At 41.3% G+C, this 14,597-nt stretch overlaps 1 protein-coding gene across 9 annotated transcripts; it reads right to left on the bottom strand.

The window, feature by feature from the left end:
* Positions 1 to 7,114: 7,114 nt before the first annotated feature.
* Positions 7,115 to 14,597, bottom strand: NPY5R (neuropeptide Y receptor Y5). 9 transcript variants are annotated; one of them, XM_036381779.2, is made up of 4 exons: positions 14,388 to 14,597; positions 12,083 to 12,352; positions 11,243 to 11,382; positions 7,115 to 9,112 (listed from the first exon to the last, which is right to left on the bottom strand). In XM_036381779.2, the coding sequence occupies exon 4, from the start codon at positions 9,101 to 9,103 to the stop codon at positions 7,772 to 7,774; it is 1,332 nt and encodes a 443-aa protein (XP_036237672.1). In that variant the 5' UTR covers positions 9,104 to 9,112; positions 11,243 to 11,382; positions 12,083 to 12,352; positions 14,388 to 14,597; the 3' UTR covers positions 7,115 to 7,771. The 9 variants fall into 9 exon arrangements, with proteins under 9 accessions (XP_036237672.1, XP_036237671.1, XP_054370550.1 ...); XM_036381778.2 differs by lacking the exon at positions 14,388 to 14,597 and adding an exon at positions 13,983 to 14,085; XM_054514575.1 differs by lacking the exon at positions 14,388 to 14,597 and adding an exon at positions 13,914 to 14,083 and having other exon boundaries at positions 7,115 to 9,115.

Genomic DNA, 14,597 nt, shown 5'->3' with positions numbered 1-14,597 from the left:
ATCAGGTATGTATGAAATATAAGACTCTAAGGACTTACAATAAATTTATCTTAAAATAATCAAAACTGCATATCCAAATATCTACTTGTTTATTATTTTCCCATACAATTAGTAAGACTCCACGATCCTGGATGTGTTGAAGTAATTATCTAGTCCTGCATAGACAGATTTTTTCATTCCACTTCATCTCTGTGAAGTGATTCCTTGTTCCCTCTCTAGCAGTCTCACACAGGTGTCTTCCACAACTTTCTGGAAGGTCTCCAGTTTTAGACTATTTCAGATCAAGAGGAAAAACAAGTACCACAGAGTTTTCAGTCTCATTCACTGCTTTTTTCATCCATCTCTCCTGTGAAAGGAACAACATTTGAGGGCCCCTGCTGACTGCAGGTGTGATGATGTTCGAGGGGGAGATTGGTGTTACATGCTCCTGAGAGCTCTGGGGAAATAACTAATTTTTCTGACATAAAGGGCCTTGCAGCAGCTTTTCTGAAGAACAGAGCCCCACAAAACCAGTAAGATACAAGCTGTGCCCTGAATAAGCTTCAGTCCCTGAATGGTTTTAAGGAGCAATCTCAAGTAGAGCATATTGCAATTTAATTCTGCAGAAGGAATGAGGTTCTGAATTTCACCCGTTGTGATGTGCAGTGTGGATCAGATGAGGCTATGCTGTCTGAAATGTGTTCTCATACTCCAGGATATTAATTGAGAGAATGTATCATTGAGGCTTCAGACAATTACCTTTATGAGATGTGCCTTGGAACTGATGGAGTCTTAAAAAATACATAATTGTTTTGCCTGGTTTTGGTCCCAGTAGTTACATAAAAATAAGTTTAATTTTTCTGCAGTAAACAACTTGCACTTCTCCTAGTTGTGCTAACATCACAAAAAAGAAAGGGAAAAACAAAACAGAACAAAAACCAACACAAAACCAGCAGAAAGTAAAAGTTTAGCTTATATTCTGACCTCTTGTGCAGCTTCTTAATCCTTTGGCCAAGAAGTCAAAATCCTTATGAATGCTAAATGAACCCCAATTTGGTGGAAAGCCTCATACATCCAAGGAAATTACTAGCAGTTAAAATAGAGTATGATTACCACCTTCTTCAACGTAAGAAAATCTGGATGAAAATCTGGTAGAAAGAGGCACTAAAATTACTTGTAGTAGGGATGATTTTATTTATCTCCTAGTTTATATGTTTTTCTCTCAACAACAACAAAAAAAATAGATTTATAGTTAAACTTATAATTAACAGTCTTGTGGTCTGTCATAAAATGGGTTTTCTGTCTTTGTGGTTCCAGCTGAGTCTGAAGAGATGAACAACTGCTTGAGTATTACAAAGTTACTTCTCTGGGGAAACTTTGCACCAGAAGTGTCTTTAAAATAATTTTGTTCACAGGGACAGTAATAAATGTTTCCTGCTCGAAAAATGTCCAATTAATCTCCAAGTGATACAGATATGATCCTTTTCCTGCTAAGACAAAGGAAGTATTTGATGAACTGGATGTAAGAGCAGGAACAACTTACTTTAGTCTCAAATGTCAAATCTCTATTCTAAAAACTTCCCAGAGGATTACTTTTAAGTCTTATTATTAAAAGGATCATCTTAATGTGACTACAAGGGCAAAATGAAGCATTCATACTTGTTCAAATGAGCTGAATTTGGATTGTAGCAATATTTTGTTTTACGATATTTCCTAAGATTAGCATGTAATGAAGTAATTTTATTACTTTAAAAATGTTTACAATATTTTCTCTTCAAACGGAAACAAGCTTAATAAAAGTCTTACTTTTACAGTCCTATTAGTTTCATCACAATGGTGCCACTTGTGATCTTAATTCATTGCTCAGCTCTTAAAAACACAATGTGACCACATCTGCAGTTATAGTCTTTCTGAGGAAATCAGAATTTAAGACTTTTTACCCAGGACAAGCTGTATCAGGGTATCAGGCTTTTTTTTTCTTTTTTTTTTTTTTTTTTTTCTTTTAACTGAGATGGAGTTTAATAAGAGGACAGGAAATCATGATAACCTGGTAGAGCACATATTTCTAGTATCCCTGGGCTTGAGAGATTTAAAAATAGATGCTGTGGTAAGATTCACTGGCCCAAGTGTATGCTCTAGTATGATGACACAGATTGTCTTAATGGCACAGCATGATGCACTCTGAGTGATCTCAGCAAACCTATCTTTATCAAATGGTTGGGAAGGAAAACGGTTTTGTGTTAAAGGAAAATTTTGAGAGGGGTAATTTTGAAGGCATTTAAACCCATACTCACTTATTAGTTGTTACTTCCTGAGACTCAAGAATTTACAATAGGCTTCTGGGTCACCTGTGGGATTAGTAATGTTCAGTGCTACTGCCACACACTAACTGTTCATGACAGGTGCTTGAGAAGGGTCTGGCTTTGATGCATTACTTTTTCAATTGGCAGAATGTGGGTAAGTAGTGTTAGTGTGGATCTGCTTTTAGTTCTCTTTCTCTCTTTTGTTTATCTTTCTGGAAAAGTTACTTCAGCTGAATATGAACATTAACAGCTCTACCTACTCTCAGTGTAAGGGCAAGCTTCAAGCAATATACCTTTGAGAAAGGTGTATATATTTTTGGATCGAAATAAAGCAACTGCAGGAGTCTTCATTACATATTGCATGTAAAAGGCTCTAGGAAAAAAAGAATATGGGAGATTTGTATTAAACTGTATATGAAAAAAACCCCATGAAATAAAAGAACAAGAAACCTGACCTCAGAGACCACATATGGTCAAAAACAGTTCAAAAATTCACTTAATTGTCTTTAAAATCATGAGGTTCATGATTTTACACCATTATTCCAGTCATGTGGGGGCAAAAAGGGAGTGACGTGTCCAGGACAAGAGTCCTGCCACTGCCCCAAGGCAGTTCCAGACTGTACAAATGTATTTTCTGGAGATGACTTATAAATGCAAATAGTATAGGCATAATTTAGCCTTCAGCAGAATAAAAGGTTAAATTCCTGAACCCAACTGTATTTATGAAAGCCAACTTTCTGGAGACTGTGATGTTTAATACTGTTTGTCTTTTATGCTGCAGAGGGATATTGGGACTACTGTGAAAATCTATTGATGTATATGTTTTTTTTTCCAAAAGTGCAATAATAGCTGACAGACCCCTATGGATAGTGGATAGCAGAAGTTTGTTTTTTTTAATTTGTTATTATTTTCACAGCAGAACTGGATCCTAACTCAGCATGATTGGAAGTGAGCACTTTTCTTCCTGCCTATGCTCCTCTCCTTGGTTCTTACACACCTGCAGATCAATGGATTATTTTTCCCCTTTTCCCAGGTGTTCATAATTCAGAGAAGGAAAAATTTGGTCGTGAGAACTTCCAGGCTTTAGGAACAGGACAACCAGCTGCTGTGGTTTTCCTGTCCCACTGACCTGCCTGGGACAGAGTTGCCCCCAGAAGGATTCTGTGCTGCCTGCTGGGGCTGCAGCTGCTCCAGGCCCATGGCAGGCCATGCCCAGCTCTCCCAGACTCTGTTGCCATGGCATTCTGGGCAACCACAGGGGCTCCAACCCCTTCACCACAACCTCACTAAATAGACTCCAGTGTCAGCCCGTGCAGACCTCCTCTCAGCCATGGTCACTGCCCTGGCTGGCTCAGGAGTGACCTGTACGTGCCAGGGCATCTGTTTCTTCTCTGCTGAAAGAGAAGGGGCAAAGCTGAGTTTTAATCTTTGACATTTGCAAAAAGTCAACTTTGTAAATGATATTTTGTAGAACTAGAAAACCCAATTTGTTATATGAGTCTTCCTAAGAATTAACATTCATCATACACAAAGACCATCTGTCTGAAAGCCTTTTTTTTCTTTTTTTTATTAATCGAGAGGAATTACTCTACCATTAGAATCCATTCTTCTAACTCCAGTGGATACATAGCTCTGCAGCTGCTGTTTCCTGATTGCATTTAGTGGATGCTATCAGAACAAAGTCCTATCTTCCCATTTATTTAGATTTTTAGTTACAGAAGGAGTAGACTTTAGCTAACCAAAGGACTTGGTTATATGTGCTACTTGAAAATCCATTTTAATGTGCTTTGTTTTCCAGGAAGCGTGCATTATCTATATCTGTACCTGCACATGTACCTGTCTACATATAAGAATGATAAAATGTCATTGGATATTGTGGTGAGATAACATTTTCCCAACACTTATTGGAAACAACATCACACTGCCCATCACTGCTGGGTGTGAAGCTCCAGGAGCATTCACTGCAGCCAGGTGAGGCCTAGTAAAGAAGCAAGGGGTAAATATCCTTGTGTTTAGAATTTTTTTTTTAATGTTCAAGACTGGGAAAATATTAAATGGATGGTTCAGTTGTTTCTTATCCCTTTCATGGAAGTCACTCCTTTGGGAATTGCCTAATGCCTGGTTTCACTTGCTACTGCTCCTGTCTGCTTCATAGGTATTCCTTGCTGCTACTGGGATCAAGCTACACTGTCTGTTGAAGTAGAAAAAGTAGAAAAGTTGTTTTAATTTTATTTAACATTTCAGAGGAAAGAGAGGGATATTTTGGAAATTTCCAAATAGAATGCTAATGATTGCTTTATAAATAAAAAGAAAACACACATTCTCCCACTATTGCTTTAAAAAAAGATGACAGATTTATATGGCACGGGACTAAAGAAGTTCAATAGCTGTCTTGATTTAATTCTCTGTTGCCAAATTACAATTTGTTGTGCTTTGATCAGTGTAAAGAGCAGGGAGCACAATTATTGACTTCATACAGGCAAATAGATATAAATCTAAAATCTCCAGTGTACAGACTAATCTTTGTGCAACTCAGAAACTAGACCTTGTTACAGTCCTAGCATGATTCTGTTTGCCATACAGAGTGAGTAGAATTTGCTCTGGAAAGAATAATTACTGAATAAATATTTAATTTATATATAAATAACAATTGGCAATGTAGGAGTTAAATATAGTTAAAATTCTGAAAGAATGGAAGGAATAGAAAATAAACAGCAAGTCGGAAGGAAGATACAATAAATTGAAAAAGAAATTAAGTTAGGAGGAATATTTCAAACTGAAACAATGTGACTGCTTTCTTTTCCTTTTATACTATTTGGCTATATCACATGATATAAATAAAATTAAATCTTACAATGATGCAAAAATTTGTGGACAGAAAGAGGGCAAAAGCTGCAGTAGCTTCTTTAGGATGACATAATTGTGTTCTGACTGTAGATTTAACTTTTTCCTAAATTTTTAAAGTACTTAAAACATTTTAAAAGGTATTTTAATATCTATTGTTCCAGCAGTATCTATTCTGTACCATTTATACTCTATTAAGTGACATATTATAGGGTTTTAGAAGATAATAATCTGCAAAATGCAATAGTCAATGCCCAGGAAGAAATTATTAAAGTATATCACTACTGAAAACAAAGAACAATGGGTTAATGGGAACTAGAGGTTAGAAAAATTCTTTAAGGAGAGAAGCTATTACCCACTGGCATGTAATAAACTCCTTAGCAGATAATGTCTTGGGGAGGAAAGGTCTCAGAATTATAACACTGTGGTAAAAAATAAGCTGATGGTTCTTCAAAACAAGAACTGCTTTCACTTTAAAGACTGTCTGGAAAGGACATATCTTGAGGGAAAAAAATGCACAATGACTGTTTCCAACCACCCATTTATAAAAATAATAACTTTGTTTCTCAGTCTGTAGAAGCTATATACAAAAGCCTACTGGATAAAAAATCTTAGTGGAGAAAAGGAAATAATCAGCAGCTACAACTGGGGAGAGGTGTTACAGCTTAAAACTCAAAGCAAAGGCTTTGTATATTTACTGAATCCTGAGGGCAGAGATGGATTATTAAATTAATCTGGGACAGGTAATTATATATAAATATAGACTTTGCATTTGTGCTGTGAAATACAATATGACTTAAGGAAGGTACCTGTGATTTAAATTTGGAAGCAAACATACTAGTCTGGTGAAAAGGAGAGAGAGGAGATGCAGAAAACGTGTGTGTGTATGTGTGTATTTGTGTGTTTGCACACATAGAATGACAGAATGGGAAGGTTGGAAGGGACCACAGTGGGTCACATCTGGTCCAGCGTCCCTGCTCAAGCAGGGCCATCCCAGAGCACAAGGCACAGGATTGCTGTCCAGACAGTTCTTGAGTATCTCCAGTGAGAGAGACTCCACAGCCTCTCTGGGCAACCTGCTCCAGGGTGTGCTCACCCACACAGTAAAGAAGTTCTTCCTCACGTTCAGGTAGAACTTTCTGTGCATCAGTTTCTGCCCACTGCCTCTTGTCCTATTGTTCAGCACCACCAAGCAGAGCCTGGAAACATCCCTGTAGCACCCTCCTTTTAGACACTGACAGACATTGATGAGTTCCTATCTCAGTTGTCTCTTTTTGAGACTGAACAGTCCCAGCTCCCTCAGCCTGTCCTTGTAAAAGAGATGCTCCAGTCTGGTCATCATTTTTGTTGTGCTCCACTGGATCCATTCCACAAGCTCCATCTCTCTTTGTCTTGAGGAGCCCAGAACTGGACACAGCACTCCAGATGTGGCCTCACCAGAGCTGAGCAGAGGAGCAGCTGGAATGTTCTTCCTAATGCACCCCAGGACACTGTTGGCCTCTTGGCCACAAGGACACTGTTGGCTCATGGACAGCTTGGTGTCCACCAGGATTCCCAGGCCCCTCTCTGCAGAGCTGCTTTCAGCAGGTCACCCCCAGCCTGTCCTGGTGCAGGGACAGGTTATTTCTCCCCAGGGGCAGGACCCTACACTTGCCTTTGATGAATTTAAAAGTAATCCACTCTGCCCCTCCCCGTCCATCTGTCAAGGCACACATGCACATGTTTATTTGAAAGCTGTTGTACCTTTCCAAAGCAAGTGGGTTAGTTATAATGAAGTGTAGTGAGTTTTGCATTTTGGTAAAGGAAGAGAAAAATTCCTGATGTCTTTCCATTTCCTTTTTCTTTCCTCTATCATTTGCTTAGATAATGAAGGCTTACTCTGATCAGAAATGTGTTGTATTTTCAGGGGTGTCATCACTGTGAGAATAAAGACATAACTATAGATAAATTCAGGCTGGATGAAAATGACATAAAATGACAAGCCAGAGTGAAAATTGTCTGAGGAAATCAGAGGTAGGTTGTATTGGATAAATACAGTGAGATGGAAACAGTCAAGGCAAGAACAATGACCCTCAAACCCATTCCAGGGAATAAGGCAACCAAGGAATAAGCAGCAAAGCATCTTGCAAAGATATTGCAAACTATGAGTCAAAGAGCTAAGGAAAAATATTTTCCTAATAACACCCAGAGAGATTTAATTATATTAGAAAGCAGTCAAAGCTGGCACTGAAATAATCTCAACAATAATTATTTAGTAAATGTTATGTATTTTATTATAGTTTTATGACAGTTAATACTGATATGTCTAAGTAGTCTGTCTCACATTTATTACTCATTATATATTCTGTATAATTCCAAAGTACAGGTTGCCAACAATTTGGGTAATGAAAATGGTATTCTGGTTTTGTACACTGAGCATGATTTCCTTGATGTAACAGATAAAATAATATTATAACATATGCATATATTTCTGCCCAATGCAAGAAATATGTGCAGCCATAGAACTATCCATCCACAAAAAAATGCTACTAATCACAACCAACTCACACTAACTAAACTAAACTAATTGAGCTTTTACAGCTATGCACACCACTAGGCTTGAAAGCCATACTTGTTTGTTTTACTTTATCTTAGGGCACATAAAATCATGGTATTTGGCAGCATGAAATAAGGGACATTAAATCAGCTTTTATGCTGTTGTTAAGAAACCCATAGAGAATGGGATTCAAGCAGCAGGACATCATACCCAACAAATGGCATATGCAATATACTAATTTAAAGTGCCTGTTGGAAATGAGAGTGGCATTAAAATCTGTGACAATGTGGAAAAGGTGAAGAGGCATCCAGCTGAAGCCAAAAACTAGTATTAGCACTGTCAGTCTGCAGAAAACCCTCCTTGATCTTGTCTTAATTCTGATGATGGATTGGGATACTGTAATCATGTTCTGGATCTCTGTGTTTTCTTCTGGTTTCATTTCAAAACAGATAGGGATCCCAGGGATGAATTTACTGGAGGAAAAAAGCTGGCTTTTTTCTGTGTCAGAGGTTTCTGGGAGATCTCTGGAATGAGTATCCTGATGATGCCTTGAAATAGCTGGCATCACACTTGAAGTCTTTCTACTGTATCTTCTGTGGTGCCTTCTGCCAAAGGCACAGCTCCACCTGGAATATCTGGAGGGTTGAACCTGTGTGCCAGCACTCTTAGAGGGATGAAGAGTTAGGTTTATCATCTCCTTTTCTTCAAACTTGTTTTCCTTGTTTGACAGCCTAGCACCTATGCTCCTGCAGACGCTGGTGTGGCTGGCGGTCAGGCACGCCAGCGGCAGGATGTACTGCATGAACAGCAAGGCTATCGTGAAGGCGATCCTGTAGGAATCAGAAGGCCAGGACTCGATGCACAGCAGCCTGTTCTCCAGTCCCTCTAAATTCAGAGTTTTGCTGAGGTCCACGGTTTTATGGAAAACTGGCAGAGGGGAGCAAATTGTGAAGCCAAAGGCCCAAATGATCACTATTAAGAAATAGCCTTGTTTTGCTGTGAGATTGCTGGAGAGGGGATACTTTATCATACGGTACCTGACTGCAGCAATAGATATTAACATCAAAGTTGAAACTAGGACTGAGGCACACTGGAGGAAGGGCATTACATGGCACATGACAGTGCCAAACATCCATTGGTCAAGCAGGACAGATGTCAGTGTGAAAGGTGAACAAAACAGCACAACCAAGATGTCAGAAAAGGCCAAGTTTCCAATGAGAATGTTTATTACTGTCTTCTGCTTGCACTTTAGTAGGGCCATTAGTATAAGTAGATTTCCCACAAAGCCAGCCAGACTTATAAGTGTGTACAGCCCAATGAGAAAGTACTGCATGTCATCAACGCTACTCTTATAGTCTTCCCAGGCAGAAAAATTCTTTGTTGCAGCAGAAGTGTTCTTGCTACGTGTGCTGTTGTTACGGTCTTTGAATTCTAAATCCATTTTACAGTCCTGCTTGGAACGAGAAAGGCATTAATTAGCATCTGAAGAAATTATGATATTGCTGTTAATCAGAATGTAAAAATACATAAATGTACCTTTTACCTCAATGCAAATAAATTACTATTGATGTTAGTCTACTGTGAGGCAGATAATTTCAGGTCAATATGAATTAGCTAAGTAGGTTTTATCATTTGGTGTTCAGCACTGCTAGGCCTCCTACCTAGATGCTCACGTGGGAGAATGACAGTTTACAGGTCTGCATTATGATGCTGCCTTTTAACTGTGTTCTGCTGCAGAACATATTGTCAGGCTTTCCACGAGGGAACAGTTAGCTACAAAAGCAATACACCTCGAGTCGGTGAGATTACTCATGTGAATAACAGCCCATTGATATGAGTAAGGAAATTACAGTCACCATCTGGGCAGATGGCTAATCATTATATCATTGCAAATTATAAAGAAGGTACCTGAAAATGCATATGCTAACAACTGCAGTAGTACTTCTTACCTTGCTAGTAGACAACTAACACAAAATAGGTGAGAGCTTTCAAAAAGGATCAGGAAATCCACTGTCAGTAATCCAAGATGGAATTCCTGATGTGATGTGTGTAGAAAACATCTTCTACTAAGTGCTGAATATAGTTTAACTGTGCTCAAGCAGAAAGGAAAATTAAAAAACACCTAAAGTAATTGGTTGTAATATAGAGAGGACAGTGTTAACTGAAAGCAAACTCCACACAGCCATTTGAAAATTCAGTGAACTGCTACTTATTCAGCACAGAATCATCTAGGGTTAAACCTAGCTCAGCACAAAGTTATTCTGCCTACTGAATCTTCACATATTAGTCTTCATTTTAGAACAAAGAGAAAGACATGAGAATTCAGTTCAAACCTCCATTTATCTTAAACACTTGCATGTACTAGAGTTTCAAAGTCAAAATTCCCCAGAGTGCCAACGTCCTGTACAAAACTGCTTAATGTTTAGAAATCTTGCATAAGAGAAAACAAAAAAGGTCTACAAACCCAAAGCTTATGTCAATACAGCAGAAGGCTGTATCTGTCACCTGAAAAAGGCAGGGCTCTTCAAGACTGTAGCATTCCTTAGTGAGCTCTACCATGCTGACATTTTCAAAGTGCAATAATATTATTTGGCTCCCTCGACACATGCAGATGTGCTCCTTCCTTCACATCATGTGTGTTCCTATCATTATGGTTTGAGCCAAAGGGCAGCTCAAACCTTAAAACAACCTGAGAGCGTTCACTCACTGTATTGTGATGTGAAGGTCCTCCAAGTAAGAGTAGAAATATATATATGAAAAGATCTTGCAGGTAATATGTTGGAAAGAGGTGAAAAGAAGTCAGCCTTCCCAATTTGCCTCAATGTTAAAGTGCTTTTTAACAGCTAAAACTGAATTAAGAAATGAATACATGAAATTAGATAACCAAAATATTACAATTCTGTGTATATGAGCAGAGAGGCATTAATGCATATTATTTCTGTTCAGTTTCTTCTAGTCTTTAATGATATGGTGGAAAACCATATAACAGACAAGTAGTGATATCTGAGTCTACATTTGCCTCTAGACCAACTTGAATGGAGCAGACTAGAGATTTGGTAAGTGATCTAATCTCTCTATTTCTACATTGATACAATCAGAAGTTTTAATTTTGATTTCTCTTTATACAACTCTAAGCTCATTAAGTAAATAGTTTTTTATTTAATTTTTCTGAGCTAATTTCTGAGTTGCTACTAACTAACTGAAAATGGTATGTGCACCACAGTGACTTTCCAAATCTGCTGAAATTTCTGCTACATAACTTTTTCTGCCCTGATAAAGTAAAATAATGCTATGAATAAGACCAAGGAACAAAATTTTATGTAGTGTTATGTTGTAACGTGTTTAATAAATTAATGTTTACTAAATTCTTCTTGAAGGTTTAAGTGAAAAATTATTGCCAGTTTCTGTGGATTTTTACACCTCCACATAAAGCTCTTGCAGTATGGATTTAGCAGAAGGGTTCATTGTGTTTTTAATACAAATTGTGTCTTTAAAAACAAAAAGCAAATATGGTGGTTTTCTGAAGCAGACATATTTTGTTGGGATGCATCAGTACTGAGGAAGTCCATCATGGGCTTACCAGCTCTATTCCTTCTGTGCTATGGCTGCCCTCTAACTCAGGTGACAGACAAACTCTTCCCTACCACATGTCTTCATTTCCATGAGGAAGGAGCACTGGAAGAAGTCACAACAGGACCTCTTCAAACCCTGGCTGGACACCTAGGGCACCAAAAATGTCTGTGGAGCATAGAAACCCCTTATACACCATCTTCCTGTAGTCACAATTTCAGAGTGACAGCAAAACAGAGAGGGGAGGAATAACAGTATAATCTACTGGTTTCAACAGACAACTGCTGTGCTGACACAGGTTCCCTTTGCAAAATGCCCAAAGAGAATTTTATTTTAATTTTGGATGTGTAAAAAGAAAGCAGGCTTTCCCCCCTAATTTCAAAATATGCTAAGTAGATCTCTTGCTCTCTGGGGTTTTTCTCCTGCTCAAAAAGAAACCAGTTGTTGTCAGTCTGAGTGCCAGCAGCAGTAAAGATGCAAACAGAAGTTTTCCTCCCATATCATTGATCTCTAGTCCCCAAACTCATCTTAGCATGCCACTGATTTCACAGGGCTATGTGCACTTATTGGCATTCATCTTCCTGCTTTGTTTTAACAGCTGTTCCTGTTCTCAGAGATTGGCTCACCCTCCCTTATGTTGGTTGGTCAATCCTGGTGCAGCACGTGGCTGTAACTTTCAGGGAAATGGAAATTCCTGGAAATCCCATTGTGGAAAACAGAATTAAGTAATACAGCCCCTTTTCAAAACCTTCGCCTCATATTTGAAGTGTATTTCTAAACTAAATGCGCGATAGTGCCAGGGTGGCTTGCACCTGTTTTCAAAACTCAGATTTAGTTAATCTGAAGGTACCTGCTGGAGGTTTTCTAGCTGTCAGCTCCAAATGTTGGATCACTTTCACCTCCTGCATCTATCAGTCAAGCAAACGAGGTCTCCGTTCTGTAATGCTGGTCTGGACATCGCACATTCCTGACTGTGCTCAGCTACACCTGTGGGAGCTCTGCATGGGCTTGCCCAGGTCTCCTGTAGTTTCACTGGAATGCTTGAGGCAGGAGGCTAGGCTGCTCAAGGAAGTAGAAACTGCAGTTTTGTGACAGGATCCAAGGTGGATTCGAATATTTACTGTAAGAGTCAAATGATTGCAGTTAGCATTTAGCTTAGTTAGAGGCACCAGATAATCTGTGCTAATTTAAAATTATTAACATCTTATACTTAACATCATTTTTTCATTCCCTAAATCATATTTTAGGACAGTTAATAGGCTGGATATTTCTATTTCTCTATATATTTAAAGGGAAATTTTCAAGAGCACAAAAGTTAGGCAGGCAACCATCATCCTCTAAAGGCAATTGTTTTTTCCAGAAATGTTCTTTCAATTAGATGAGATACTTATATTAAGGTTTATTCATGGATAAGAGCTTATATCCCACAATATTAATACCTATTAAGTTATCTCTGACTGGCTGGCCCTTGTACAGTCCAGTCAGTTTAATCCCTGCAACAGGGCAATTAACCTTTATAGCTGTGAACAATTTACAGTCTTGGATGACCTTTCTCTATGTTCAAAGAAGAAAAAAAAAACAACCAAAAAAACCCTGCAAAAAATCCCAGAAACAACCCCCCCCTGAACTCCATGATGAAAACATACAGGGAGGAAGCACATTGTGTAAATTTGTAAGTACAACTTTTCTGCCCTCATAATACTGGAGAAATATCAAGACTGCACAGAAGAAGTCAGTGAAGGTTTTTAAGCATCCACACAGATGTAAATAGTTAATATGAGTGGCCGTTACTGCATGACCACCAAAGCTTTAGGAAAGCACTGAGCTGTGTTGTTACATCCTGAGAAATAATACCCTCACATCAATACAGACTGAGATAACATCTGAGACAAAATCTGAAACCGCTCAAGTGTTGCGTTCACTACACAAGCTAAGGATAAAAAGCTGCTGATTCTCATGTTCTAGTTCATAATGTGCAACAGCAAAAACTAGCCCGAGAACCTGGAAGAATTCAACAGATTGAAATTACTTCAGAAGTTAAAAAAAACCCCGATTTTTCCACACATTAATGGTATGCGTTTTTCTCTGAATCAACAAAAGAACTACAACATTATCCCGGAAAACTTCCCAAATTACGCCAAAGCCCACTAATAAGATTGTATGTCCAGCTCCAAGGAAATGCTATGGAACATAATGGGCTATTCGCTGGCCAGAACAGAAAACTTGAAACGCCTGGCTACATTTTTTTCCAGGGAGCACAGCAACTCCTGGCTCGCAAATCACCAAACCACCCCAAAATGGGAACGACTGATATTTTTGCCCTTCCACGCCTCCCTTGGGAACCACTCTGCACCGCTCCGCGTCCGAAACCGCGCGCCCCTTCTCAGCCCGAGCCCCGGGCGCCCCGCGGCCGCCGCGACACCGCCGTCCGCGGCAGGGCTGGTGCGCTCCCTCATCCCCGCGACACCGCCACCCGCGGCAGGGCTGGTGCGCTCCCTCATCCCCGCGACACCGCCGTCCGCGGCAGGGCTGGCTGCGCTCCCTCATCCCCGCGACACCGCCACCCGCGGCAGGGCTGCTGCGCTCCCTCATCCCCGCGCACTTGGTGCCAGGGCGGGGCCCCGCGCAAACTTGCGCGGCCGCCCGGCGAGGGGAGGGGAGCTGAGCTGAGCAGAACCGACCTGAGCCGAGCCGAGGCGAGCTGAGCCGAACGAGCCCACCGCGGCGGCTCCGCGCCCGCCCTGCGTTACCTGCGCGCGTGTCCCGCTGCGGGCGCCCCGCGGCGAGGAGGGGCCGCGGGGGCGGCGCGGGCGCGGCGAGGCGGCGGCTCCGGTCCGCACTCACGGCTCCGGTCCGCGCTCACCGCTCCGGTCCGCACTCACGGCTCCGGTCCGCGCTCACCGGCTCCGGTCCGCGCTCAGCGCTCCGGTCCGCACTCACGGCTCCGGTCCGCGCTCACGGCTCCGGTCCGCGCTCACGGCTCCGGTCCGCGCTCACGGCTGCGGTCCGCGTTCACGGCTCCGGTCCGCGCTCACGGCTCCGGTCCGCACTCACGGCTCCGGTCCGCACTCACGGCTCCGGCACGGGCGGGCGGAGCGCGGCTCCGAGGAAGCGGAGGGAGGCGCGCAGCCCCCAGGGCTGGCGGCGCATCTTACGGGGTCGGGTCCCGGGGCTGGGGATGCCGCCGTCCGTGCCGCGCCCGCCGCCCGCTCGGCTGAGCTGGGGCTGGGGCTGCAGCGGGGGTGCATTTCGGGAGGCCGCTGCAGGCAGCCCTGGAGCCCGGTATTTCAGCGCCGCGCGGTGTGACAATCAGAGTTTCCATGGAAATGCAGCGAGACGGTAAATACACCTCGCGCTCGCCGGTG

The sequence above is a fragment of the Molothrus ater genome, chromosome 4 (genome assembly GCF_012460135.2).
Source record: "Molothrus ater isolate BHLD 08-10-18 breed brown headed cowbird chromosome 4, BPBGC_Mater_1.1, whole genome shotgun sequence".
Classification (NCBI taxonomy): domain Eukaryota; kingdom Metazoa; phylum Chordata; class Aves; order Passeriformes; family Icteridae; genus Molothrus; species Molothrus ater.
Note: the sequence above shows the minus strand (reverse complement) of the source record. Positions and strands in the feature narration are given on the sequence as shown.

What these genes read in the sequence shown, in the direction of transcription:
- NPY5R (XM_036381779.2), bottom strand. Translation starts at nt 9,103, where the DNA reads ATGGATTTAGAATTCAAAGACCGTAACAACAGCACACGTAGCAAGAAC.